The following is a 22,838-nucleotide window of genomic DNA, read 5'->3' as shown; positions in this document are numbered from 1 at the left end:
GCTGCACGGAAGCTCTGCGTGCTTGCTCGCCAACTCACCACGTCGCAGTGGAACGAGCCACACTTCCAGCACGCACGACTATATGCCCTAGACCCAACTCTCAGCCTTCGAATTCCCCCAGGACTTCGTCGAGGTGACGCTACCCTTCTGTGCAGGTTATGGTTGGGTGTCGCATTTACCTGTGCGTACGCGTTCCGCATAGGAATGGCCGACACCGCAGCTTGTGACCACTGCGGAAGTGATGAAACAATTAAGCATATTCTGTGCGACTGTCCACAGTACTGTTCGCAGAGACAGTCGCTTTGCAACGCGCTTGACAAATTGGATGACCGAACTCTTTCGGATGAAAGAATCCTGCGCCACCGACAGGACTTTACGTCTCAGAAGAAGGCTGTGCAGGCGCTAATGCGCTTTCTGCGTTCAACCGGGCTATCAGAACGGCTGTGATAGGACGTCCTGCATGTGTGTGCATGTGTGCATGTTTTGTTTTGTTTTTATTTTATCTCCCTCTCTCTCTGTCCTCTTTCCGACCCCTATATCCCCACCCCTGTGCAGGGTAGCAAACCGGTCGCTCGCACCAGGTTAACCTCCCTGCCTCTTCCTTTTCATCTATTTCTCTCTCTCTCTTGCTCGTGCAATATCCCTGCGTACTTATAGGCATAGAGTTTCCTAAAATTAACAAAGGGGACTCTGGCGCTGCGATCGTTCAGCCACCATGGGAATGATGGGTAGTACGCGGATTTGCCTAGTGCCCCGCCACTGCGGTCTAGTGGTTATGGCGCTCGAATGCTGACCCGAAGGTCGCGGGATCGAATCCCGGCCGCGGCGGCTGCATTTTCGATGGGGGCGAAAATGTTTGAGGCCCGTGTACTTAGATTTAGGTGCACGTTAAAGAACCTCAGTTGGTCGAAATTTCCGGAGCCCTCCACTACGGCGTCTCTCATAATCATATCGTGGTTTTGGGACGTTAAACCCCAGTTATTATTATTGTTATTATTATTATTTGCCTAGTCTTCATACTTGCAGGCTTCGAACGCACTTGTGACTTTGTTTATTGCTGTGTTCTGGAGTTCGCTTCGGATAAAAGAATAGACCGCTGTGAATTTCGTGACCAGATTTGAATTGGGGAGCCTGAAGAAGTTAAAGTGGTGAAGTGGAACTACTGACTTTTGCTGAACTTCGTTTTGCGACAAAGTGGATGCAGGCGACGCGGAGCCAAACGGAGCCGAAAGAACGAAGTTTACACAAATCCTTGTACTACCCATCACTCTCATGCTGGCTGAAGCGCCATGCGTTGCAGCTCCCGCAGACACTAGCGCCAGAGTTCTCTCTAGTAAGTATTGTAGGAAACTCAACGCTTATAGGGACATGGGGCAGCTGACGCCTTTGAGCGGTATATTGAGGCTGCCGTCTGCATTTCGGAGAGCTGCCGGAGCATCGTTGAAAAGCAGGCAAGAGTGGACACATCCTACCCTTACCTTACCAATTATTTTTGCGACTAATAAACAGCAAACAAGGTCACGCGAAGTACGGGTGCCGCGTTATGAGATATGCAAGTGTTACCCGTTCAATTATGCCATCACGCCGTCAGGCGGGGGAGCAGTTGCGAAAATTAAAAAAAAAAAAGAAGAAATGGGGCAGGTACGTACTACTGGTGCGAAGACTGGAAACAGCATAGCTGGTGACCTTCCCCTGCTCCTCTCCCTCACTTTCCTTTCCCGCCCCTTGCTATACTGTAGTATACGTGGCTATGCTATCCTTTCTTTCACTCTCCTTCCCTTTCTCTCTCTCTCTCTCTCTCTCTCTCTCTCTCTCTCTCCTCTCTCTCTCTCTCTCTCTCTCTATTTCGTTCTCTTTCTTTCTCTGTGTTTTGTACTCTTTCTGTTTCTCTTTTTTTTTCTCGCTCTTTATTCTACCTTTTTATCGTTCTCTCGCCGATAGCAAAGCAATCGTATGGTTCCCATAAATGCTTGTTCTCCTTGCGTGCCTCGATAGCCGAGTGGTTACCACGCTCGCCGGGTTCGAATCCCGCCTCACCAATAAATTTTACTTCGTTTGATTCATTTCTTCTCCTCCTCCTCTCCACTTCTATTCTCCTCTCCTCCTCCTTTCCTTCATTCAACGCGTTGCTAGGCGACGCATGGTGACGGGATCGCTCGGTGAGATTTTTCTGTGCACACCGAAAGGCCTAACCTCCGGCTTAAACAGCTACGCTGTTAAAATGCAGCGCGCGCAGAGCTCTCGTTTAGTGTAACACAGAGGAGAGCAAGAGAGGAGGAGCTGGCTGTTCGAACAAGCCGCAGCGGCGAAAGCGCATCCCTGCGTTCGGTCTGGAGAAGCAAGGTCCAACCCGCTGCTCTCAACAAAAGTTGCCACCGGTAGGCCGTGAACTACGCGTATACCAATGCCTGTTGCCCACGGTCGCCTTGGAAACTCCTCTCCTGCCCACCGGCAGAGTTCAGAAACCTACGAACCTACTGCGGACGCTTCGCTCTCCTTCGTGCCGCAGGAGTGACGTCAGCCCGAAGGCCAAACCTGCTCTTTCTGCCTCCTTCGGGGAGACGTGGTATTGCGTGCCTTCTCATTGGCGCCGGTTCATACTCGCTTCACTTCTTTATGCGCACGTATTAACCGACGCTGGGACGAAGCCAAACGAGTGTTGAAACGATTCCGCTTCCGATGCCTCGAGTCTGAGCGATCGAATTCGCGTGCACGCACCATTCTGCGACAACTTTCGCGTAATCGTTTCATCTTTCATTCTTAGTTGCTGCGCGACCGCAGAGTCAACTGCCCGAGTCGTCGAAGAGCAAGCATCGCGCGGAGAGAAGCTTGTTTTGCGAATCGCCCGTCGAACGTCCGTCGCGAAGACGGACGCCACGCGGATCGGTGCGCGTGCCTCTGGTTTAGATGAAATCGGTTGCAGCAGCGTCGTTGTCGTTCTTATCTGTGCGTGATTGCGATGGTGTCCGGCGATATGCTTCCTGCGATGGCGTCCTGCCGACCCTCCGACACCTTGGCTGGAACTTTCTGCGCCATTGAAGCAGCCAGCTACACAAATGGTCCGTATACGCAGTGACTTCCTATCTCTATCGAAACGTGTGTTTTTGTCACCTGTTAACAGCTCTAGACAAGCGCTCCCTCCCCTTTTGCACCTCGACGAAGAGGTGCGAAAGGCAGGTTTGACGAGCCTTCACTTTGCCTCAAGCTTTTTTTTTCTAAATTTCTTTTTATCCTCACCCTTAAAATGCACATCATGTATAATCCACGATGTTCATGTTGAAGCGCTGTCCTGTCAAGTTCTTATATCTTCGGTCCCCGTTTTATGTGCGCTTGTGCTTCAACATGAATGTTCACCAACCGTCTTGCTGCTATAATCCACGACTTGGTTTCGTTTCGAATTTTTTTCCGTATAAATCCACGTGGTTATTTCAAATAATCTTTCAGTCATAACGTCTGAAGGCTTATCCCCGTGTGTTATGAATAGAGTAGCAGCGAGCACGTGCTTCTAACTGTTCCATTTTATCTCGTTCCTTAAATGTTCTATCTCTGTCAACATTGGCCATATCCTCGCTTCACAGTCCTTTCTTAACAAATGCGTTTGCTGTACACCTTTCATTTGAGATAACTCAGAGCAGGCGGAGGAGGAGGAGGAAAGGAAAGGCACAGAGGTCAGCCATGCAGACGCACGTCCGATTCGCAACCCTTCTCTGGCCGGAAGGGATGAAGGGATGAAAAGCATGTGTAAAATCCGTGCGAAATACAAAGCGCATACAAGTAAAAAGTATTTGTACGTTGTTCACACGACTAAGTCGAATACGCTGTGGGCACGCTCCTGTATTCACGCCAGCTTTCTTAAATGATCGCATGCGCGTGCATTCGTAAAGTTGCTCGCACGCGCAAAGATGCGCAAGTATGTTCGCAAATGTATTTAACTCGTAGTTTACGCAATATCGCCAATTTGTCAGCGTGTACTTACTTATGGCCAATGTCTCCAATAGCCTACAGTTTAAAAATGAGTTACAAGAAAATGACAAGCCATGTTGAATTTCCTTTGCATGCGTAATCCTATACGCTTGCATGGTAGTCCCAACGAATAGTGATCAATTAGGAAATTAGTTCGCTGAAGTGCTATCGCATCATCGAGCAATCCTTCATCTTTCTGGCGTTTTCAATACGGCTTAGCCTTTTTATAAATAATTGCTTTCTCACTCTCACTTTGTTTTTCACTCGCTCTTCCTGCGCCCTCCAGTGTGGTCCGTCGTGGCGAAAAATAGTTTCGAAGGCGATGCCCTTTCAGGAATACTCTTCGTAGCTCGATCACGCGGCGAGGCGAGATGACCGGACGTCATCGCTGAAGTTCGGTTCGTATGCCGATATGCTACTGAGATAACGTTCTTTAACGCATGCACTTGATCACCTTGGAATGCTGTCTCATGCATAAAGTTGGAGCTGAAGGTCTAGAAGAGGTGTCTGTCGCACGAACTGCCGTAGAACGAAGTGAACAGATGATGAAGCCACTGAAGAGATAGGCTTTGTTATTCGTTCTCTTTAATTGAATTTCAGTAATTATCAGATTAAATAAAGCAAAACTGGGCGAAAAAAAGAACTTGCCGCCTGTGAGATACGAACCTACGGCCTCTGAATCACTTGGAGTATGTATGTGTATGCATGCAGCTTTGGGAGTGCCTCAAAATCTATGAGCAGGGAACGTCGTTAGATGCAACGCTTCGACAAGTGGATTTGTCGTTCCCCTGAACTTTCTTGATTCGGAGTGCTGCCACTGTTGCACGGGTGTGCAACATTATTTTTGCCCGATGGCGTCACGTAGTACGTCAACTTCTACTGACTGACAGCTGCTTAATAAACCTTCGCATGCTTTACCTAAAGGTATCCAACGGGCCGGAGTCGAGACCGTGCCGAAGGTGCGTAAAGCTGGCACGTATCATGGACAGTTGGTGAATACTAAACGACAGCGTGTTCTTGGCGCTGACCATGACTCAGCCAATGCCGATGATCATGACTCAGAAAGTGGACATGAAAGTTGTTTAACTGCCGTTTTCTCTGCTTGCTGCCTGCCTGTCCTGACATAAAGCTTAAAAGTAGAGTGAAAGCGACCTTCCTAGAATCGTGTATGCTGCGACAGCTAAAAAAATGAAGCTTAAAGAACTTCCATTCGGTTGGGTTGCTGCAAATACTAGCTCAAATAAATATCAGTCACTTTAGCAAACGCTCCAGTAGCATCTGCAAAATGTCATTCGATCCTGTCATTGTGTTTTTTTTTAATGTCATGTCTCCTGCTTTCCTTTGTTCCTGTATTCATGATTTATTTTAACACGAAAGTGTTTTATGCCGGGGTCCACCAAGTACATCCGTCACGGATATGACGTTGATAAAATGCACGCCAACGGGTGAGAAAGAAAAAAACCAAGAAAAAGATACCCCGCTGGGAATCGAACCCACGACGTTGCGGCCGCGACGTCAAGCGCCCGATGCGCTACCGACTAAGCTAACTCGGGAGATGCTGGACGCGGCGCGAACGCGCCTTATACCTTTCCCACATTCTCTTTCGCGGCGGGCGGAGCGGGGTGGTGCCGCCGTCTGTGAGATGTGAAATGAAGTATTGCTTCACGATCGACACTTACTAGCGCTTACTCCGAGATTGCAGGCGATATCGGAGGTCATGGTTAAAGCGTCTCGATACCAGAGAGGTAGACTGGCCGCGCTGGCGTCGCCGAGGCACCCATGACGCAGTTACGTGGTTACGTTCTTTGCCTTTGGCTTCGTGTTAGCGTGCGTCGGCTCATCGGAGTAGTGCAGCTTTCACGTGCACCAACGGTAGAGTGTACTAGAACTGTTGAGTGGCGTGAACGCGCCTCGCCGCCTGATGCCTTCCGCGTCGACCGTAGCGGCGGCGCTGCAGTCGCTCGGTACTGAAGGCGCGCAGCGCCGCGCGCTAGAACGGGCCGCTAGAACTGCTGGACGCGTCGGCGGCACCCGGCAAATCGGCACTGATGTGGCTTTCGTTGCGTGTCTATCATTATTAAGCGTAGGAAACGTCGTTAAGCCTTGATGGACGACACTTCAAAGCTTTTAATGGATGCTTGCTTCATATATGCCTTTGAGAGATACTGCAAATCAGTTCTTGTAGCCGAAGTGACTGCTGGAAAGTACGCAAAATATAAAAATGAAAACAGGCTGACACCGACCGTGAATATTCACGATCTCAGTGTAATTGAGCCGAACTCATTGCTGGGCTATTCAGAACAATTACTCTCAATTAACTAGACGCCGAACGACGGCTAGAAGAAGGAGACAGAGGAAACAAAAAGGGCGTGTCTTATTCTGATTTCTTCTGCCTTAATGCTTTTTTTGGTGGTGATTCGGCGTCTAGTTATTCAGAGTAACTGAGCTGCTCTAATGGAATTTAACTGTGCTCAGAAAGCTGTGTGCTGATATTGTGTCGAAAGCACACCGAACATTAACCGCGCGTTGGCGAAGCTGCATATACGGCGCGTATCTTTACAAATGCGCTGTAAATATGACTTCGACGTTACGAGGGCTCAAAGGTATGGAACTCAAAGTTAACTCGACCGGTACAAATAACGGTCGTCCTCAGGTTCCTTGCACGGATATTTTATTAATTGCTAGGCGCCGGGTGGGGAGGGGTACCTTACTGTCCGTATTTGTGCGTGTAAATATATGTCCACGTAATATATATATATATATATATATATATATATATATATATATATATATATATATATATATATATATATATATATATATATATATATATTATATATATATATATATATATAAACATAATCTCGCTTTACAGATAAAGCAATGAAATTATAATACAAAACGTTGTCAAAAAGAAGTTTTTCTAATGGCATCGATACAAGATCAGGAAAAGTGCAATATAAGCTGTCCATTGAAAATGAGAACTGGCTGTAATGAATTTAGGCAGAATAACCGACGGGCTACATTTCCATCTGCGCATTTTAATATGCTTGAGATAAGCCCTGATGCATGAAGTTTGTGCCTCGAAGGCGAACACGCGCCTTCGGCTCGGCTTCCTGGCTCGCCTTCCTGGTATTTTAAGCCCTCAGAGGTCGCATAACCGATGCATCGTAACCGCGGAAGCATGCTGTTTATACAAGATAGCCTTTCGGCATTAAAGAAGCAGCGCAAAACTGGCAGAACTCAGCCGTCACTAATATAAATGTTGCAATAGAGTCATTTGTACTCAGGTTACTCACGAAACAGTCGAGCGCATTGGAGCTCATACAGAGATCAATGCTCTGGATATATCGTGAGACTGCCGGCAGAAGAATTGTAGGGTTTTTTTCGTCGCTGGTTCGTTAGTTCTTCGTAGTCAGTGGCGCTTCGAAGTGCTGCTTGCAAACCGCACACCAATCAGTGAGCAGCTAGATGCATGTGCGCAAAATCCCATTGTCGCCTTCATTGGGGGTCGGCAGGCTCCAAGAACAGGGAATATCTCGGCGCAATTTTGGCACGCCAGCATATTCACTCATACACCATGGCGCGTAGCAGGCGTTGAGACACCGATTGAAGCTCAGTAATGCTCAAAACGCGCATTTACACGCTTTCGTAGGCTGCGACGAGCGCGCGCCAAATGCAGACGCTCTCCACAGCTTCAGTACAAAGTGACTACAGCGCCGCCGCTACTGTCGCCCGTCGGAGCATCACCCGAGATGCGGCGCGGCCGCTTCGTTCGTTCCACTGCCCCCTTCTAGTACACTGTACCAACGGGATTTCTCCGCCGCCGACTGCTTCAATTGCGAGAGCACCGACTAACAAAACTGCTGCAATATGCGTTGCAGAAAGGACGCGATTTCGACGGGCGAATGTCGTGCCTTGGTGGAGCGAGAGCAGCGCCTGCGAGACAGAGGCCAGCGGGACGCACGCGTTTGCGGCTCAGGCTACGAACCTCTACCTCCCGTGTCGCTGAGGCGCAGTGTGTGTTATGTATGCATGAGCACAGGCGTCGGCTACCCATTACTAGAAAGTGCACACCGTGCCGTTTCTCTCCTTAATTGACGACGCTTTGAAGAAGTGCATACCGGGTACCAGTGTTGATTATGAGCTTGTTGATATCATCCTTACGCGGGATTCACGATTCGCTGTGTCCAAATATATGTTCGCACCGTCAGCTACCACAACGGTTTAATCATGATCATGGGCGTTAGTCGTCGCGATAGAGACATGCTGTCAACATGGGTGCATCCACGTCAAACGGTGCTATAGCTGCCAAACACGAATAGACATTGTACAAGCTCTCATATATCACTGCACAATAAGCACTACTTCTGTGAAGATACGTTTTACTTTCGTGTTACAACCGATTCCTATGACGGAGGGATCAGCCATGTTTTTGTTTTTAGTATCGTAGCTAGAAAAGAGCACTTGCGTGGGCCTTCAGCTGTGCGAGATTATATACGCTTAAAATGTTTAAAAATAATTAGTAATAATAACTTTGGAAATTATTTTAGTTCTTCGTGAACTAAAGAAAAAGCAATTGTTTTCAATACTGACAAAGGAAACTTCGCTCCATCGTATAAAAAACGCTGCTAAAGGCCGCGAGTTAGGTCTCCGTATTTAAATAATTTAGAGGTATCAGAATTAGCGTGCATGTGCCATCACTGCAGTGTTAACGCAATAGATCTTGTTGATTCATAATGACGACTAAAACTGCGCTAAAAACACAGACAAAGACGAGGGAAACAGGACTCGCGCAGTTTTCATCGTCTTTGTCTTTGTGTTTTTAGCGCAGTTTTGGTCGTCATTATGAATTTAAACCAACTAGCCCGACTTAATGCTCTACTTCAGATCTTGTTGATATTCAATCTTTGCCTGGTCCGGTCTGCAGGCTCGGCAAACATCTGCAGAGCAGCAGCCCGAACATGCAGCGATCGTGAGAACGGATTGCGCAATTTGGAAAGTATCCGTATTGCATGGAAGAACCTCAGCTACGCGGTAAAATCTGGAAAACGTAAGTTAACCATTCTGCTTTCGTTAGTGCTTCTTAGTCGCATTTGTATGCACCACAGGCGGGTGAAAAGAAAGTGTGTTTTTAACATCGCCTACCAACCTTGTACACCGCGGCCTTGTATAACTACCAGGCTGTTCACTTTTCCACTGTTATTACTGTCTGGGCTACGCGTGAGCTTGTGAAACAGTTATCTGCCAGCGTGGTGCCTGACTGCGGAGCACGGAACGCGCGTATCGTTGAATCCTTATGCAGCATTAAACTGCGGTGCTCGTGTTTCTTTTATGCACATTTGTGGACTTTACATGTTTTGGAAATACGATTAATACTTCCCTGATCTTAGTCCATTGAATTTTTCATAGCTCTCGGTCCCTCATGAAACTGATTCATTGAATTTTGTGTATAACTTTTCGTGTTGACTTTAAAGTAGTCGCGACTTATCTGTGGCTATACGGTATTCTTAACGTGAAGCTGTTTTTCAACCCGTGTAAGCAGTTTTCCCCACGTGTTACGGACTTTTGCAATCCTTCACTTGGTGATGCCCCTTGCGTCCCATCAAGAGAACTTGATGAAGGAATGTCGCAATGCATTGCATTCTCATTCTGTTCAGCGTGCGATAAGGGCAAAAGGCGTTGCACCAGCAGAATGGCAATGATCGTGAGGTGCTTACGCTCTGATTCTCAAAGTAATGGAGAAGCCTATGTACGTGAGAGTATTTGTGAACATCTTACTTCCTTCTAATAGCTATGTAGTAGGCATCATTAAGGCATCATTATGTAGTAATATAAATCGGATGTGTGTAATAAGCCATCGAGAAGTTATTGCATTGTCAAGAAACTGCGATGTAGGAAACGCCGGACGATGCAAAACCAAAATTATTGCGCTGAATGTTAGCGTATTTGTTTTAAATTCAATACTGCTTGAATAGCAGGGTACTAGTGCTTAAAAAATAGTAGGTGCCCTGTGCAGAATTCTTTGATTTGGCATGGTATCAAATTTGCTTAGCGATGCTATATTGCCAATCTCCATTAATATAGGTGAATGACATTTTTTTAACTTAATCTACGATGGTCTTTCCAGGCTTAAAACCTCTCGTGGACAACTTAAGTGGTGAGGCCTTGCCGGGTACGCTTACGGCCATCATGGGTCCTTCCGGGGCTGGCAAGACGACGCTGTTAAACCTTCTCACTGGGTTTTAGTAAGTATCGCTGGGCTGTTTCACTTCCGTTTGTTAACTCATGTAGGCGCACAACACAACGATTTTGACGAAGGCAACTCGTTTAATATCAGATGTACGCAGTAGCCGATGTCAGAAACTTCGAAGTTTTCCAACGCTTTAAGGTAAAGTTATGTGCTTCTATTCAATTATACGAGTATAGTTCGAGCAGTTTCAGGCGCAAATAAGTTTGGGAAGCCGTTGTTCGTAGGAGCAGCACGAACCGGTTGATGAATTCGCATCCCCTTTCAATCGCGCCGCTATAGTAGATTATATTCATAGAAAAAGTCTTTATTTCCGCCAGAATTACGTTTTACGCCATTGTTGTCTAAAGTTCTACGTAAAGAAGAAGAAGAAATTATGTAAGAACAGCGTGTGAATGTCATATAATGTTATACGAACGCTTTAAAATTATAGTTGTATCTTGCATAGCAACGCGAGATTACGACGCATTTAGGAGAGTTAATTTAAGTTGAAGTTTCTGTAACGTGCGTCAGCCACTTCAGCGGCCAGCACTGATTCTATGCAGGAAAACGTTGTCTTTACGTTATTGTGCTGCAGCGCGTTATAAATGACTGCGCAAGCCGAAGACTTTGTAAGATCACCATTAGGTTCTGACTGTAGGAGAATAAATGTTGCACAATCGTCTAGCGTTGACCTTGTGGCGTGTTGGGTATTGAGGAACCGGAGATTCATGCGACTGGCTTTCGAAATCTAGGTTGAAGGACAGGGCGTTCCTCGTGGATACCGGCGTAGCGCTAACTTTCTCGACATTTACGTCGCTGCGCGAGCGTGGTCACGTACTCAACGTAACTTTTGCCTCGTTCGGCAGAAGCATGATCAGATGACAACATTCTTCCTTCAAACAAGACGCAAAGGAGTATGTATAGCCTATTTGACGAAAAAGAAGTGGTCGGCTGAAACGTACGGAGTTAAAGGCCATTGACGTGCGCTGATGTCCATCATTCACGCGTAGTAGACGTCTCCGCACAGGAGTGTGTGTGAACACAGATTCATCGTACTATACCATAGTCACCTGTCATCGGGTTCGATCCAGGCCGCGGCAGTCGCATTTCGATGGAGGCGAAATGCTAGAGGCCCGTGTACTGTGCGATGTCATTGCACGTTAAAGAACACCAGATGGTGAAAATTTCCGGAGCCCTCCACTACGGCGTGCCTCATAATGATATCGTGGTTTTGGCACGTAAAACCCCAGAAGTTATTATTATTATTAGTCACCTGTCATCATACCTCCCTCTTTCTCTCCCTTTCCCCCCGTGAGGAGTAGCAGGCTGGAAACTCGCTTTCCAGACCGACCTCTCCTCCTTCCTCTCCATTAGACATTTTCGTCTTCTTCCAATGGCCACAGAGAAACGATTTATTTAGTGGAGGATGGGTAGGTGTATTGGTAGGGTACAAGAGCAATAGGAAGGAAAAATGAAAAAAAAATTGGTGAAGCTTCCATTAGGCCGCGCAAGGCTTGGCACAGCGAAACTGGACAATTGTGAAGACTAATCTTGTTGCTTCTAGGTGGTTGCTAGGCCTTAGCTAGGTGATGAGGGTTGTTTCTAGGTTGCTTCTTGGTGGTTGCTAGGCCTTAGCTAGGTGATGAGGGTTGTTTCTAGGTTGCTTCTAGGTGGTTGCTAGGCCTTAGCTAGGTGATGAGGGTTGTTTCTAGGTTGCTTCTAGGTGGTTGCTTGGCCTTAGCTAGGTGATGAGGGTTATGTCTAGGTTGCTTCTAGGTGGTTGCTAGGCGCCTTAGCTAGGTGATGAGGGTTGTTTCTAGGTTGCTTCTAGGTGGTTGCTAGGCCTTAGCTAGGTGATGAGGGTTGTTTCTAGGTTGCTTCTAGGTGGTTGCTTGGCCTTAGCTAGGTGATGAGGGTTATTTCTAGGTTGCTTCTAGGTGGTTGCTAGGCCTTAGCTAGGTGATCAGGGTTGTTTCTAGGTTGCTTCTAGGTGGTTGCTAGGCCTTAGCTAGGTGATCAGGGTTGTTTCTAGGTTGCTTCTAGGTGGTTGCTTGGCCTTAGCTAGGTGATGAGGGTTGTTTCTAGGTTGCTTCTAGGTGGTTGCTAGGCCTTAGCTAGGTGATGAGGGTTGTTTCTAGGTTGCTTCTAGGTGGTTGCTAGGCCTTAGCTAGGTGATGAGGGTTGTTTCTAGGTTGCTTCTAGGTGGTTGCTAGGCCTTAGCTAGGTGATGAGGGTTGTTTCTAGGTTGCTTCTAGGTGGTTGCTAGGCCTTAGCTAGGTGATGAGGGTTGTTTCTAGGTTGCTTCTAGGTGGTTGCTTGGCCTTAGCTAGGTGATGAGGGTTATTTCTAGGTTGCTTCTAGGTGGTTGCTAGGCCTTAGCTAGGTGATGAGGGTTGTTTCTACGTTGATTCTCAGCGCAGAGAGGTTCGAGTTAAACGACAGACAGTCACAGACAAGACACAGATGTCCAAACTCCAGAGACAGAAACTTGCGCTGAAACTAAGCGCTCGGACCTCTCGTAGACCTACGGGCAGTAGTTGTTCGCGTAGGCCTTCCATCGACTCGGGGTCTTCTCGCAGCCGCCGTTGCCTTGCTTGCTTGCTTGCTTGCTTGTTCCTTGCATTCGGCTTACACCCACTACGGGGGATAGGCCAAGAAGCCGGCGGTTAATGTAAATTGGAACATTAAGTAAAAGTCAGGGAATCGGAAAAGTGGCTTTTTTCAAATAGAATAAGGTGATTTTCGTGATACGAGAAAAGGAAATAAAGAAATAAATAACAATTTTGTATGGGGGTGGGGGGGAATGAGAAACAATAAATTGATAAACAATTGCCTTTCCCATTCCCTAGTGTTGGGCTAACTGTTGACTTCTTTTTTAGTGGACCAGTGGTGAGTAGTGGGATTCACCAAATTTCTGTGGCGCATACCTGTTTATGATGATGATAGTTTCGTGATACGAGATACGAGGAACGCCTTGCTAAACAGCTTCGCTGTTAAAGCTAAACTTTGTTGCTTGTCACTGGCTGCATATTGTTAGACACTAAGTGAGCTGCAGTCCCACAATTCTGGAGGAAATTGAGTGATCCGACGGCATATTTTGGTTCTTTACATGATGGCTCAACAGCACTGTGTTCCCACAAATTTTATCGTGGGTGTAACAAGTCTGTTATGAACACTTTCATCGATACATCGTAACGACTCGGAATTAGATGGTTTTGAAAATACAGCTATCTCATGAAAACAGTATTTCAGAGAGTGCAATTTCGGTGCCTAGTTCACAAAGTTGTAACGGCTTTTCGCCAGTGAATAGTCACCTTCGATGACAATATGTCCGACACCAAGACTAGCTAGAATGTTTTCTTGCTATAATTTTAGCTTAAGAAGTGTTTATGATCACTGGCAAATTTAGGATACTGTAAGCATATTGCCCTGGCAGCCTAAATTACGCAGCGTTTCTCAAGCGAAGAAAACAATTTCTTTTTTTCAATGCAGCGACAAGAGTTACAAAGGGGAAGTCCAGATCAATGGCCGCGTGCGCGACCAGGCGTTGTTCAACAAGCAGAGCTGCTACGTCATGCAGGATTATCGTCTTCTACCCGCTCTGACCGTTTACGAGGCCATCTCCATGAGTGTAGAATTGCGCATGCCTGCGTTATCGCAAACAGCCAAAGAGGAAATGGTATGACTTTTCATCGTCCAGCGCTCATAAACCGCTGCTCTGTTTAGTCACCGGCCTGTTGGTGACCATGGGTCCTTATGTCATTGGATTCCGCTTATACCGCTTGTCACCGTAGAAGTTAGCTTGCCAGCAACGCTTCGTTGCTGGAATATTGGGTTCAAGTGTTCATTCAGTATATGCGAAATCACCATTTTTAAACTTGAAAGCCTTAGACGGCTCTTGAGAAGGCTCCCTCGGCGAAAAGCAAGCGTGTGGTACAAAAAAAGTCACATGACCACATGGCGTGCGAGCTGCGCGTTCACTTCGTACTTGCGGCGTTCAGCGGGGGTTAAAAGAAAACAGAAGCTGGCGTTCACCTGAATCGGCCTAAGGTCACATGACCACCCTCACTGCGGCGTTCACGTCACTAAAAAATTCTTTCTTTCTTTCTTTCTTTCTTTCTTTCTTTCTTTCTTTCTTTCTTTCTTTCTTTCTTTCTTTCTTTCTTTCTTTCTTTCTTTCTTTCTTTCTTTCTTTCTTTCTTTCTTTCTTTCTTTCTTTCTTTCTTAGAGCTGCAGTCAGGCAGCTTGATGCACCCCTAGTTCCTGTGTTACATGGTGGGTGTGAGTCGCGCAGTCATCACAATACAAAAACGTGTTTGTATAAATATTGACAGAGAAGTAATTACACAACGCAAGGTAGTTTTCGGTGCAACAAGGAAATATAAATGAGGGTTGCTGAAAAAGAATTAAACCATTAAACACTCTTACGTTACATGCACATAACAACACATACACGTGAATGCAAGTGAAAAAAAAATTGATCCTAGTTCATGTTTTCATAATTGGGAGAAAGATTTAAAAAAAGAAACTCACAAGGTCCCTTATGCATTCGCCTAGACGACTCAAAGGCTAAAGCCATTCTGTGGCTATTTTGCCGTGCACTTTATGTCAATATCCAACGCACACTAATTAACTATCACTAATGTCACTTTCACTAATTAATATGAACTAGTTCACTGTTACTTAATTTTTATTACTATGGTATAATTAACCTTTACTAATGTCACTTTCACTAATTAACTCACTACTCATATAACTTGCTTTGATTATCATCATATATATGCACAGCCATGCTTTCACTGACTTTTGTATAGTTTTCGCTCCCCTAAGCTGAGTCACGCGAACGTTGCTTTTATTGCGATAGCAATTATATGGACAGTCTCGGCTGGATTTTGCCGTCGCCGTCATGCACCGTATATGTATAAGTATGTATATATATATAAAAGCCCCAAAGAAAAATAATTCAGAAAAATGCTTCCGAAGCGCGGAATCGAACCAGGGACCTCTTGTTCCGCAGCGAGTGGCGCTATCCACTACGCCACGAAACGCAGATCCTCCACGTAGCTAACGGCGAGCGTTATATACATACCCTTTACCGCTCGACGGACTCACAGACGGCAGGCGATAATAAGCTTTCTTCATTACCAGCGAGATGGCGCTAGCAGCGCGACGGGCGCATTTAAAAGTCGTCGTCGAGCTCGCTCGCTTCTTATATTTGCGCAGCGAGATCATTGCCCTTCCGTTGTCTGCTCGCGCGGTTTCTCGCGGTGGGGGGGAAGAGGAATGTTTCACGCTCTCACCGTGATGTCCGCGCTCATGCTACCGAGCGTACGAAAGTCACTCGAGCTGAAGGGACGCCGCTAAACGAACAAACAGAAGATGAGCGCGAACTATCAAGTGTCACAGCTCGACAGTTGAAGCACGCTAGTTTCCTTCGCTGCTTCGGCCGCCTTTGCAACAGGAACGCTGTTCAAACTGAGAGTATCCATTGGCGAGCCTCACTTCGTATAGCATTAATTTCTTGCTATCGCATTCATTGCTTCGCCCTTTTTTGTACTCTCCTAGCCGCCGGTGCCGCTCCGCGGCAGCTTTCCGTGACGTATGCTGCGTCAGGGGATCATCTTCTTAACTTCTTCTTCATCGCCTTGGTTTGAAGCTTTCACAAACACGATGTGAGAGTCACGCGAACGCCGGTTTTATTATTTTTTAATCACGCGAACGTCTCGATAACGAAGTGAACGCGCAGCTCGCGGGCGCGGAGCCTCGAGCCGCGCGCGTTGCTCCAGGCTTTCCTGCTTTCTATGCTTTTACTCACGCCGGCATTTAACCATGTTACTCTTCTCATGAGGCATATAAGGCTTTCGTCTTAATAAGTGAAAACAGTTCAGACCATGTTATGTTTAGGGTAGCGATGCCGGCGTCCTGAAACTGTCTGGGTAATTTTTGTTTATCATTGATGAGCCTTAATTGGTTCTTTAGTGTTGTATAACACGAAATTCCTCATTACCAATATATACGTAACTGCATTGTTTTTCACACTTCTAGTTCTAATATTGATGAACTTCGATGTTTATATGCACGTGGCACACCTACAGAAAGTTTCGTGTAAAAGTGATACTCCATTGTATTTCTCTCTGCTGTACGAACAGGTGCAACGGTCAATAGCAGAGTGGGGATTAGCCGAGTGCCGCAACACACGAACGGAAAACTTGTCGGGCGGCCAACGCAAGCGGTTGGCTATTGCTCAAGAACTGGTCAATAACCCTCCTGTGTTGTTCCTCGACGAACCTACCAGGTGCGAACTACGTCTCCCGGTGTTCTCAACTCTGCAGCAGAACTTACGCGTGTGTGCGTATATAAGACGTCGCTATAAAAGTTGTTTTATAACGGCGCCTACAAAGCTTATTTTATGTTTATTTGAATACTCTGTTAGCAAGTACCGTACCTATTTGATATTATTGATGCTTGCTCTTGTCCGTAGTGCTGCAAATCCTTGATGCTGTATGCTTGCGAATCGTGGCTTGTTTCTCCCTCGGTTGCTGCCCCTTTCTTCTCCCCACGTGTAGAAAACTGGACAAAGTCTGGCTAACCTTTTTTTCTCCCTCATTCTCCCTCTCTCTCTTTTTCCTCGCTTGCGATGAGGCTATACGAAATGAGTAGAAATGAGATATGTGTGCCACACGTGCACTCATGCGCACGTTTCCCAAAAAAAAAGGCACTAATAGTAAACTGTATCAGCACCGTTTAGCAAATGTTTTTGATTTCGAGTACTTCGTTGGTACCCGCGGTGGATACTCGCAGGGTGACTGCTTTGCCTTTGCAGTGGCCTGGACAACGTCTCAAGCCTCATGTGCGTCCAAGTCCTTAAAAAGCTGGCCTCTGCTGGGCACACTGTGATCTGCTCTATACACGCTCCTAGCGCTAAGATATTCTCCTACTTCGACACGGTGAGTACTCTTGCTGAATCCACAGATGAAGGTGGATCAACTGCTTATGACCTTGCGCTGCTGCTGCTGCCGTTGTGGATGCCATCGCAGATTACAAAGGGACCGGCGATGATCGTCAGGTGTGTCACGGCGAAGCCTGAGGTCGCGGGTTTGATTCCCGGCCACGGCGGCCGCATTTAGATGGGGGAACACCCTTGTATACTTTAACTGACCTTGCACATTGAAGAACCCCAGGTAGTCAAAATTAACACGGAGTCCCTCACTACGACGCGCATCATAAGTCTCAGAATAAGAGCTGAGCTAGTTGGTAAGTTGTCATTCTAAAAAGAGGGGGCGTGCAAACACGGACACAAGAAACAAGTCAGGACACCACAAACACCGTTTGTGGTGTCCTGACTTCTTTCTTGGGTCCGTGTTTGCATGCCCGGTCTTTTTAGAATTCATCATAAGTGTCGTGGCACGTAAAACCCCAGTAATTATTATTATTATTTTTATTTCTCCTACTACGTGATTAATGGATAATTTAGTAGACTTCTCGAAGCAACATCTAGACAATGAGACGCCGTTGCAGATGGGTTTGCAGCAATTTCGACCATTTTAATTTGACCATCAGCCCACTGTGGAATGCGGCGTTGGCGGCGGGCAGTAGACCGGTTCACGAACTGGTCACCGCTATTGGTACACTCAAAGAACAATCAGACACAACGCACCGCACGATAGCAATGTGATAGCATTGCAAGCTGACAGAAAGCTAGATTATTTCACATGACTGATTGTTTGTGTGCTGCTGTAAACCGCAATTTCTGCGTTTCACCTTTCGGCAAACCACCATGTCGCATTGGCAGTCAGCAATTGACGTTGGGAGGTCCTGTGGTGAGAATGGGAAGTAAGACATTGTTTAACGCCAAGCCCCGATACGCGTCCGATTATAAAAGCAAGGTGTAGGTGTCACTTAAACCTAGAAGGGTGTCATGATGACTAAGCAGGAGTCCGCAAGCCACTCATGAGGATCTGGAGTAGAAGCTATATAGAAATACTCCTATTCGCATTGCCTAATGTGAATGGGGCTTACTGTGCATGATTTACTTTGTATGACTTTCTGTGCAGCTGTACATGGTGTCCGGTGGCCGGTGCATCTACAACGGCAAGGTTGACGAGCTGCTTCCGTTCCTAGCACAGCGCGGCCTGCCCTGCCCCGAATATCACAATCCCGCCGATTACAGTACGTTGAGAACACGGCCATGGCGCAATATCCTTGTAGAGATTTATTTATTTATTTATTTATTTATTTATTTATTTATTTATTTATTTATTTATTTATTTATTTATTTATTTATTTATTTATTTGTCTATTTATTTATTTATTCCCGTGTCATGTCAATGTTCTCAGACCACTGATCTCTAAAAGATATACTGGCAAGTTTCGCAGCATTCCATAAATTTACAATAACAGCTCTATGCTTTTGTAGCAGCGTAGAAGATGGCCGAGTGAGCCAGAGTGAATGTCATAACTTTGCCATGGGCAGCTCCCACGTGAGTGCCTTCTGCGTATAGTACGTCCCGACACGGTACAACCATCTGAAAAACATCGAAACTGGCTGTATAAAAGCTATTACATTGAACTATTTAGAGCTTTATGGCGCTTATCGGCATTTTATTAATGATTTTGACGTCTCATAATGTCGTTTAGCGAGAAAATTCATAATTTAAAAAAAAAATCGGCAGATCCCACGCAGTGTGGGAATCGATGTAATGCGAAGCAGCCAGCAAAGAGCTGCATACATCGTCTTGTTTGTCATTGAGGTTAATGAAGTCATTCATGTCGTGACATCTATTTCGCTATATATCGCGAGATTGTCATACATGCATGCCTGTATAATCTACTATATGCCATGCTAATGAAACGTATATTCTGCTACATATATAGTATGCGTGACCTGCTGTTTATGTTCGTCACGCACTCCCGTCATGCCATACCAATTTAGGTATATATCCAGCAAACAAAATGGCTGGAGTGCACCATGAGCGTGGCGTCTAAATCATACACTACATGACATGCATGTCACGATTTTCGTGTTACCACCTGTTATTTATGTTCGTCACACAGTCACGTCGCGCAATACCAATTTTGGTGTATATCAAGCTAGCGAAACGGCCGCCAGCGCACCATGAGCGTGAAAATGTAAATAATGCTGTACATGACATGCGTGTCATTATTTGCACGTTAGGACCTGTTACTTATGATTGCATCAGTACTCCATTAAGCGTTCGCTTTCCATTTCTCCCATGTTGTCGAATAGGGCTCGGTCTCCAACGTCGCCGCCGTGTAAATTTATTTCCTTTCTGCAGCCACTCCACGAATTCAACCGACAATATGCCTGTCTTTTCTTTTTTTGCTTTTGTGCAGTGTCCGAGCTAGCTTCGGACGAGCACAGCGACCACTGCGACAGACTAAGCACCGAGTTTCGGATTCCCCTTCCTTGCGCCGAGCAGGGCTTCGATTACAGCCACACCACTATTTACGGTGGGAAAGTCATGACGGAGGAGGTGAGTCATTTAATGACATGCGTAGTAGCAATAAGCATACATCCGACAGTTGCACTAAGTTTTACACACGCATATGGAGGAGGATGTTGTAGGTTGCAGGCGGACCTACCTTGCGAGATTCACAGGCAATTGCCCCGCCCGGTTTTCTCCTTTCAGGTTGTTTTGAAGACACGATCTTTTTTTTTCTTCAAAGCGAAGCGCGGGCAGACTACAAAGAAGGCGGGCGCAGCGCAATGCAACAATGCACGTGCCGGTGGTCTATGAGATATCCTTCATACGGTCCCGTACGGGCCCCCATATATAGCCAATAGTTCTCCCCTCTGTAATGTAGTGTGTACTCTGAGGGTAAAATTTAAAAAAATACCACACCCCAATGTAAGTGTCACTCATCACCGGTCACGTGTGAGGTCGGTAACGTATTAAAAACGTTTAAACGTAACGTTTAAACAGTAGTCGCAACACCTCCTTCCGGAATGTCCAGTGACCACGCGGAAACACCACATCGTTCACTGTGTCATGTGGCGAGACTATAAACATTGGAGTGCTTCAAAGAAGCGTTGTCGAGCTTTATCAAGTTCCCTGCACTGAAGGAAATAATGTTCAATATCACCATACATGTCTTTCAAGTAGGACACAATGGCGTCGCGGCAAGTCTGACCTTGCAGAGCCATGCTGGTGTACGCGCTGACCCATCGCGGATGCAATGTAGCAGAGAGGCCTCTGTCCTGGTTAGCCCTTTTCACTGATCTAATCTGCCTTCCAGTGAACGCAGCACTCCATCGCGTTTCACACCTCGCTTCGCTGCGGCTCTTTAATGATTCGTAGTGGCTGGAAGCGTGACGAGAAATTTATTTCTTAGTATCAACTAATGCTAGAGCGTGCATATAACAGCGCCGCAGTTTTCACTTCATTCGTGTGATCTAGGGCATGGCCAAAATATTTTAACGGCCAATACATACCCGACAAATATATGCAAGGTCTGCCACACTGAGGTCGCCACATTAACTCACATGCTCTGGGACTGTTACAAAAACCCGCTAGGTGCTAACTCCGGAACCCTTCCGCCGCGGTGGGCCGCTGCCTTGCGCAGCCCCAGCCTCGGCGACCAACTTTGGGCTGTCCAGCAGGCCCGCGAGGCGGCGGTGAGGCAAGGCCTCGTCGTCCCCACGTGGAGACCTAAGGCCCGGTCGGCGAAAGCTCTGCAGGACTATCAATAAAGCTGTTACCAACCAACCAAAATGCAACCGCCCATGTATTAGAACGACGCCAGCGTTAAAATTCCTTTTGATGCAGTAGCACACATACGGGCACACTGCGCACTTTCTCGCCGCCGCCCATGCGACTGCACAAGCGCCTATCCTGCGCAGCACGTTTTATCTCACGTGATCTCACCCCGCCCCCCCACCCATTTATACGTGCAAAACATGGGAAGATAGTCTACGTTAGAACCGGCTATCCCATCATCATGATATTGATATGGAAGAAGGTCACAAAAGCAAAAAAAAGAAAAAAAGAAACAGGAAAGAATAAAAGTCAGTTTCGCCGCAAGGGCGAAGCACTGAATGCGATAGCAAGAAATTGGAATGTCACACGAAGAACTACGAGCAGCTCGATACTTGCGGAGGGATCGGAGATCTCTGTTCGTTCCGCGTTCGTTCTGGTGGTGTTACGTCACAAAAGGGGGCGGTCCGCAGCTCTCTTCCGCCGAGAGGAAGACGACAGCCAATCGTCAAGCGGTGAGCGGCGAGCTTTCCGGAAGTAGACGCGCATCGTTTGTCCTCGCCAAAGGGACCGAATATTTCAAAACGAAGTGTTTCTCGCCTTCATATATATACAGTTGTTGTACGAAAAGATATTGTTTTTCTTTTCAAGCTCAAGCAGTTTCTGAAACAGCAATAGCTTTGAGTGATGATATTTATTGGTGTTAGTTTTTCTAACGTGCTTGCTATGTTAAGTCGCGCACGCGAAAAAAAAAAAAAAAGTAGCGGGTGGCGCAGTTTTTCAAAATGTCGTCCCACCGCAATGTCTGCCTTGGCTCTCGGGTGTCGGATCGTCAAAGGGAGCTTCTGCTGGCTTTTATAAAAGAGCACCCACAGATAGCTACGCCGTCGCGCCCGCTGGGGCCGTCGTTCACGAGTGAGCACCGGGACGACACGTGGCAAGAGCTGGTAACGCTTTTGAACTAAGAAGTCCCTGCGCCTAAGACCACAGCCCAGTGGCAGGCCCGTTCATTTCGTTCGCACTGTTCGTTTGGAGAACCGAAAGCGACGCCGCACTCGCTCAGGGCTTCAAACGCATCTCGCACCTCCAACCGCAAGAGAAGCGCACGTCGCAAGCGCCATTTTCTGAAAATCAGCTGTTGCGGCAGCCGCAACCGCCGCATCATTCCGTGCGAAGCCGTTTGTTCGCTCGAGAGAATGCGTGCGAACGGCCTCGCGATCCGTTCGTTTGTGACGACATGCTCATTATGACGCTGTATGACGTCACCAAAAAATAAAAGATCAAGCAAAAAGAAAAATGGCTACGCCCCTCAAAGACGTGGTTTTTTCCGGCTTCGGCTAATCGCGTGCGCCGCCAGAACTTGTGGGTGCAGAACGAACGGCGCAGAACAGAGACCTCCGATCACCCTACTCGTTATGACGCGATGTGACGTCACCAAAAAAGAAAATATCAAGCAAAAAAAAAAGTCACAGTTTCGCCGCAAGGGCGAAGCAATGAATGCGATAGCAAGAAATTAATGCTATACGAAGTGAGGCTCGCCAATGGATACTCTCAGTTTGAACAGCGTTCCTGTTGCAAAGGCGGCCGAAGCAGCGAAGGAAACTAGCGTGCTTCAACTGTCGAGCTGTGACACTTGATAGTTCGCGCTCATCTTCTGTTTGTTCGTTTAGCGGCGTCCCTTCAGCTCGAGTGACTTTCGTACGCTCGGTAACATGAGCGCGGACATCACGGTGAGAGCGTGAAACATTCCTCTTCCCCCCACCGCGAGAAAACCGCGCGAGCAGACAACGGAAGGGCAATGATCTCGCTGCGCAAATATAAGAAGCGAGCGAGCTCGACGACGACTTTTAAATGCGCCCGTCGCGCTGCTAGCGCCATCTCGCTGGTAATGAAGAAAGCTTATTATCGCCTGCCGTCTGTGAGTCCGT

General features: G+C 46.9%; 1 protein-coding gene across 1 annotated transcript in view; it reads left to right on the top strand.

Annotated features, from left to right (window-relative positions):
* The first annotated feature begins 2,717 nt into the window (after window positions 1-2,717).
* The window catches only part of LOC119393230 (ATP-binding cassette sub-family G member 1), a 34,297-nt gene continuing 14,176 nt past the window's right edge, over window positions 2,718-22,838 (top strand). Inside the window, exons 1-8 of the mRNA XM_037660139.2 lie at window positions 2,718-3,059; window positions 8,894-9,016; window positions 10,094-10,211; window positions 13,688-13,874; window positions 16,345-16,490; window positions 17,019-17,142; window positions 18,250-18,364; window positions 19,550-19,689. Coding sequence (XP_037516067.1) covers window positions 2,960-3,059; window positions 8,894-9,016; window positions 10,094-10,211; window positions 13,688-13,874; window positions 16,345-16,490; window positions 17,019-17,142; window positions 18,250-18,364; window positions 19,550-19,689 — 1,053 coding nt within the window. The 5' untranslated portion in view covers window positions 2,718-2,959. The remainder of the gene's footprint in view (window positions 3,060-8,893; window positions 9,017-10,093; window positions 10,212-13,687; window positions 13,875-16,344; window positions 16,491-17,018; window positions 17,143-18,249; window positions 18,365-19,549; window positions 19,690-22,838) is intronic.

The sequence above is a fragment of the Rhipicephalus sanguineus genome, chromosome 5, assembly GCF_013339695.2.
Source record: "Rhipicephalus sanguineus isolate Rsan-2018 chromosome 5, BIME_Rsan_1.4, whole genome shotgun sequence".
In the NCBI taxonomy this organism is placed as follows: domain Eukaryota; kingdom Metazoa; phylum Arthropoda; class Arachnida; order Ixodida; family Ixodidae; genus Rhipicephalus; species Rhipicephalus sanguineus.
Note: the sequence above shows the minus strand (reverse complement) of the source record. Positions and strands in the feature narration are given on the sequence as shown.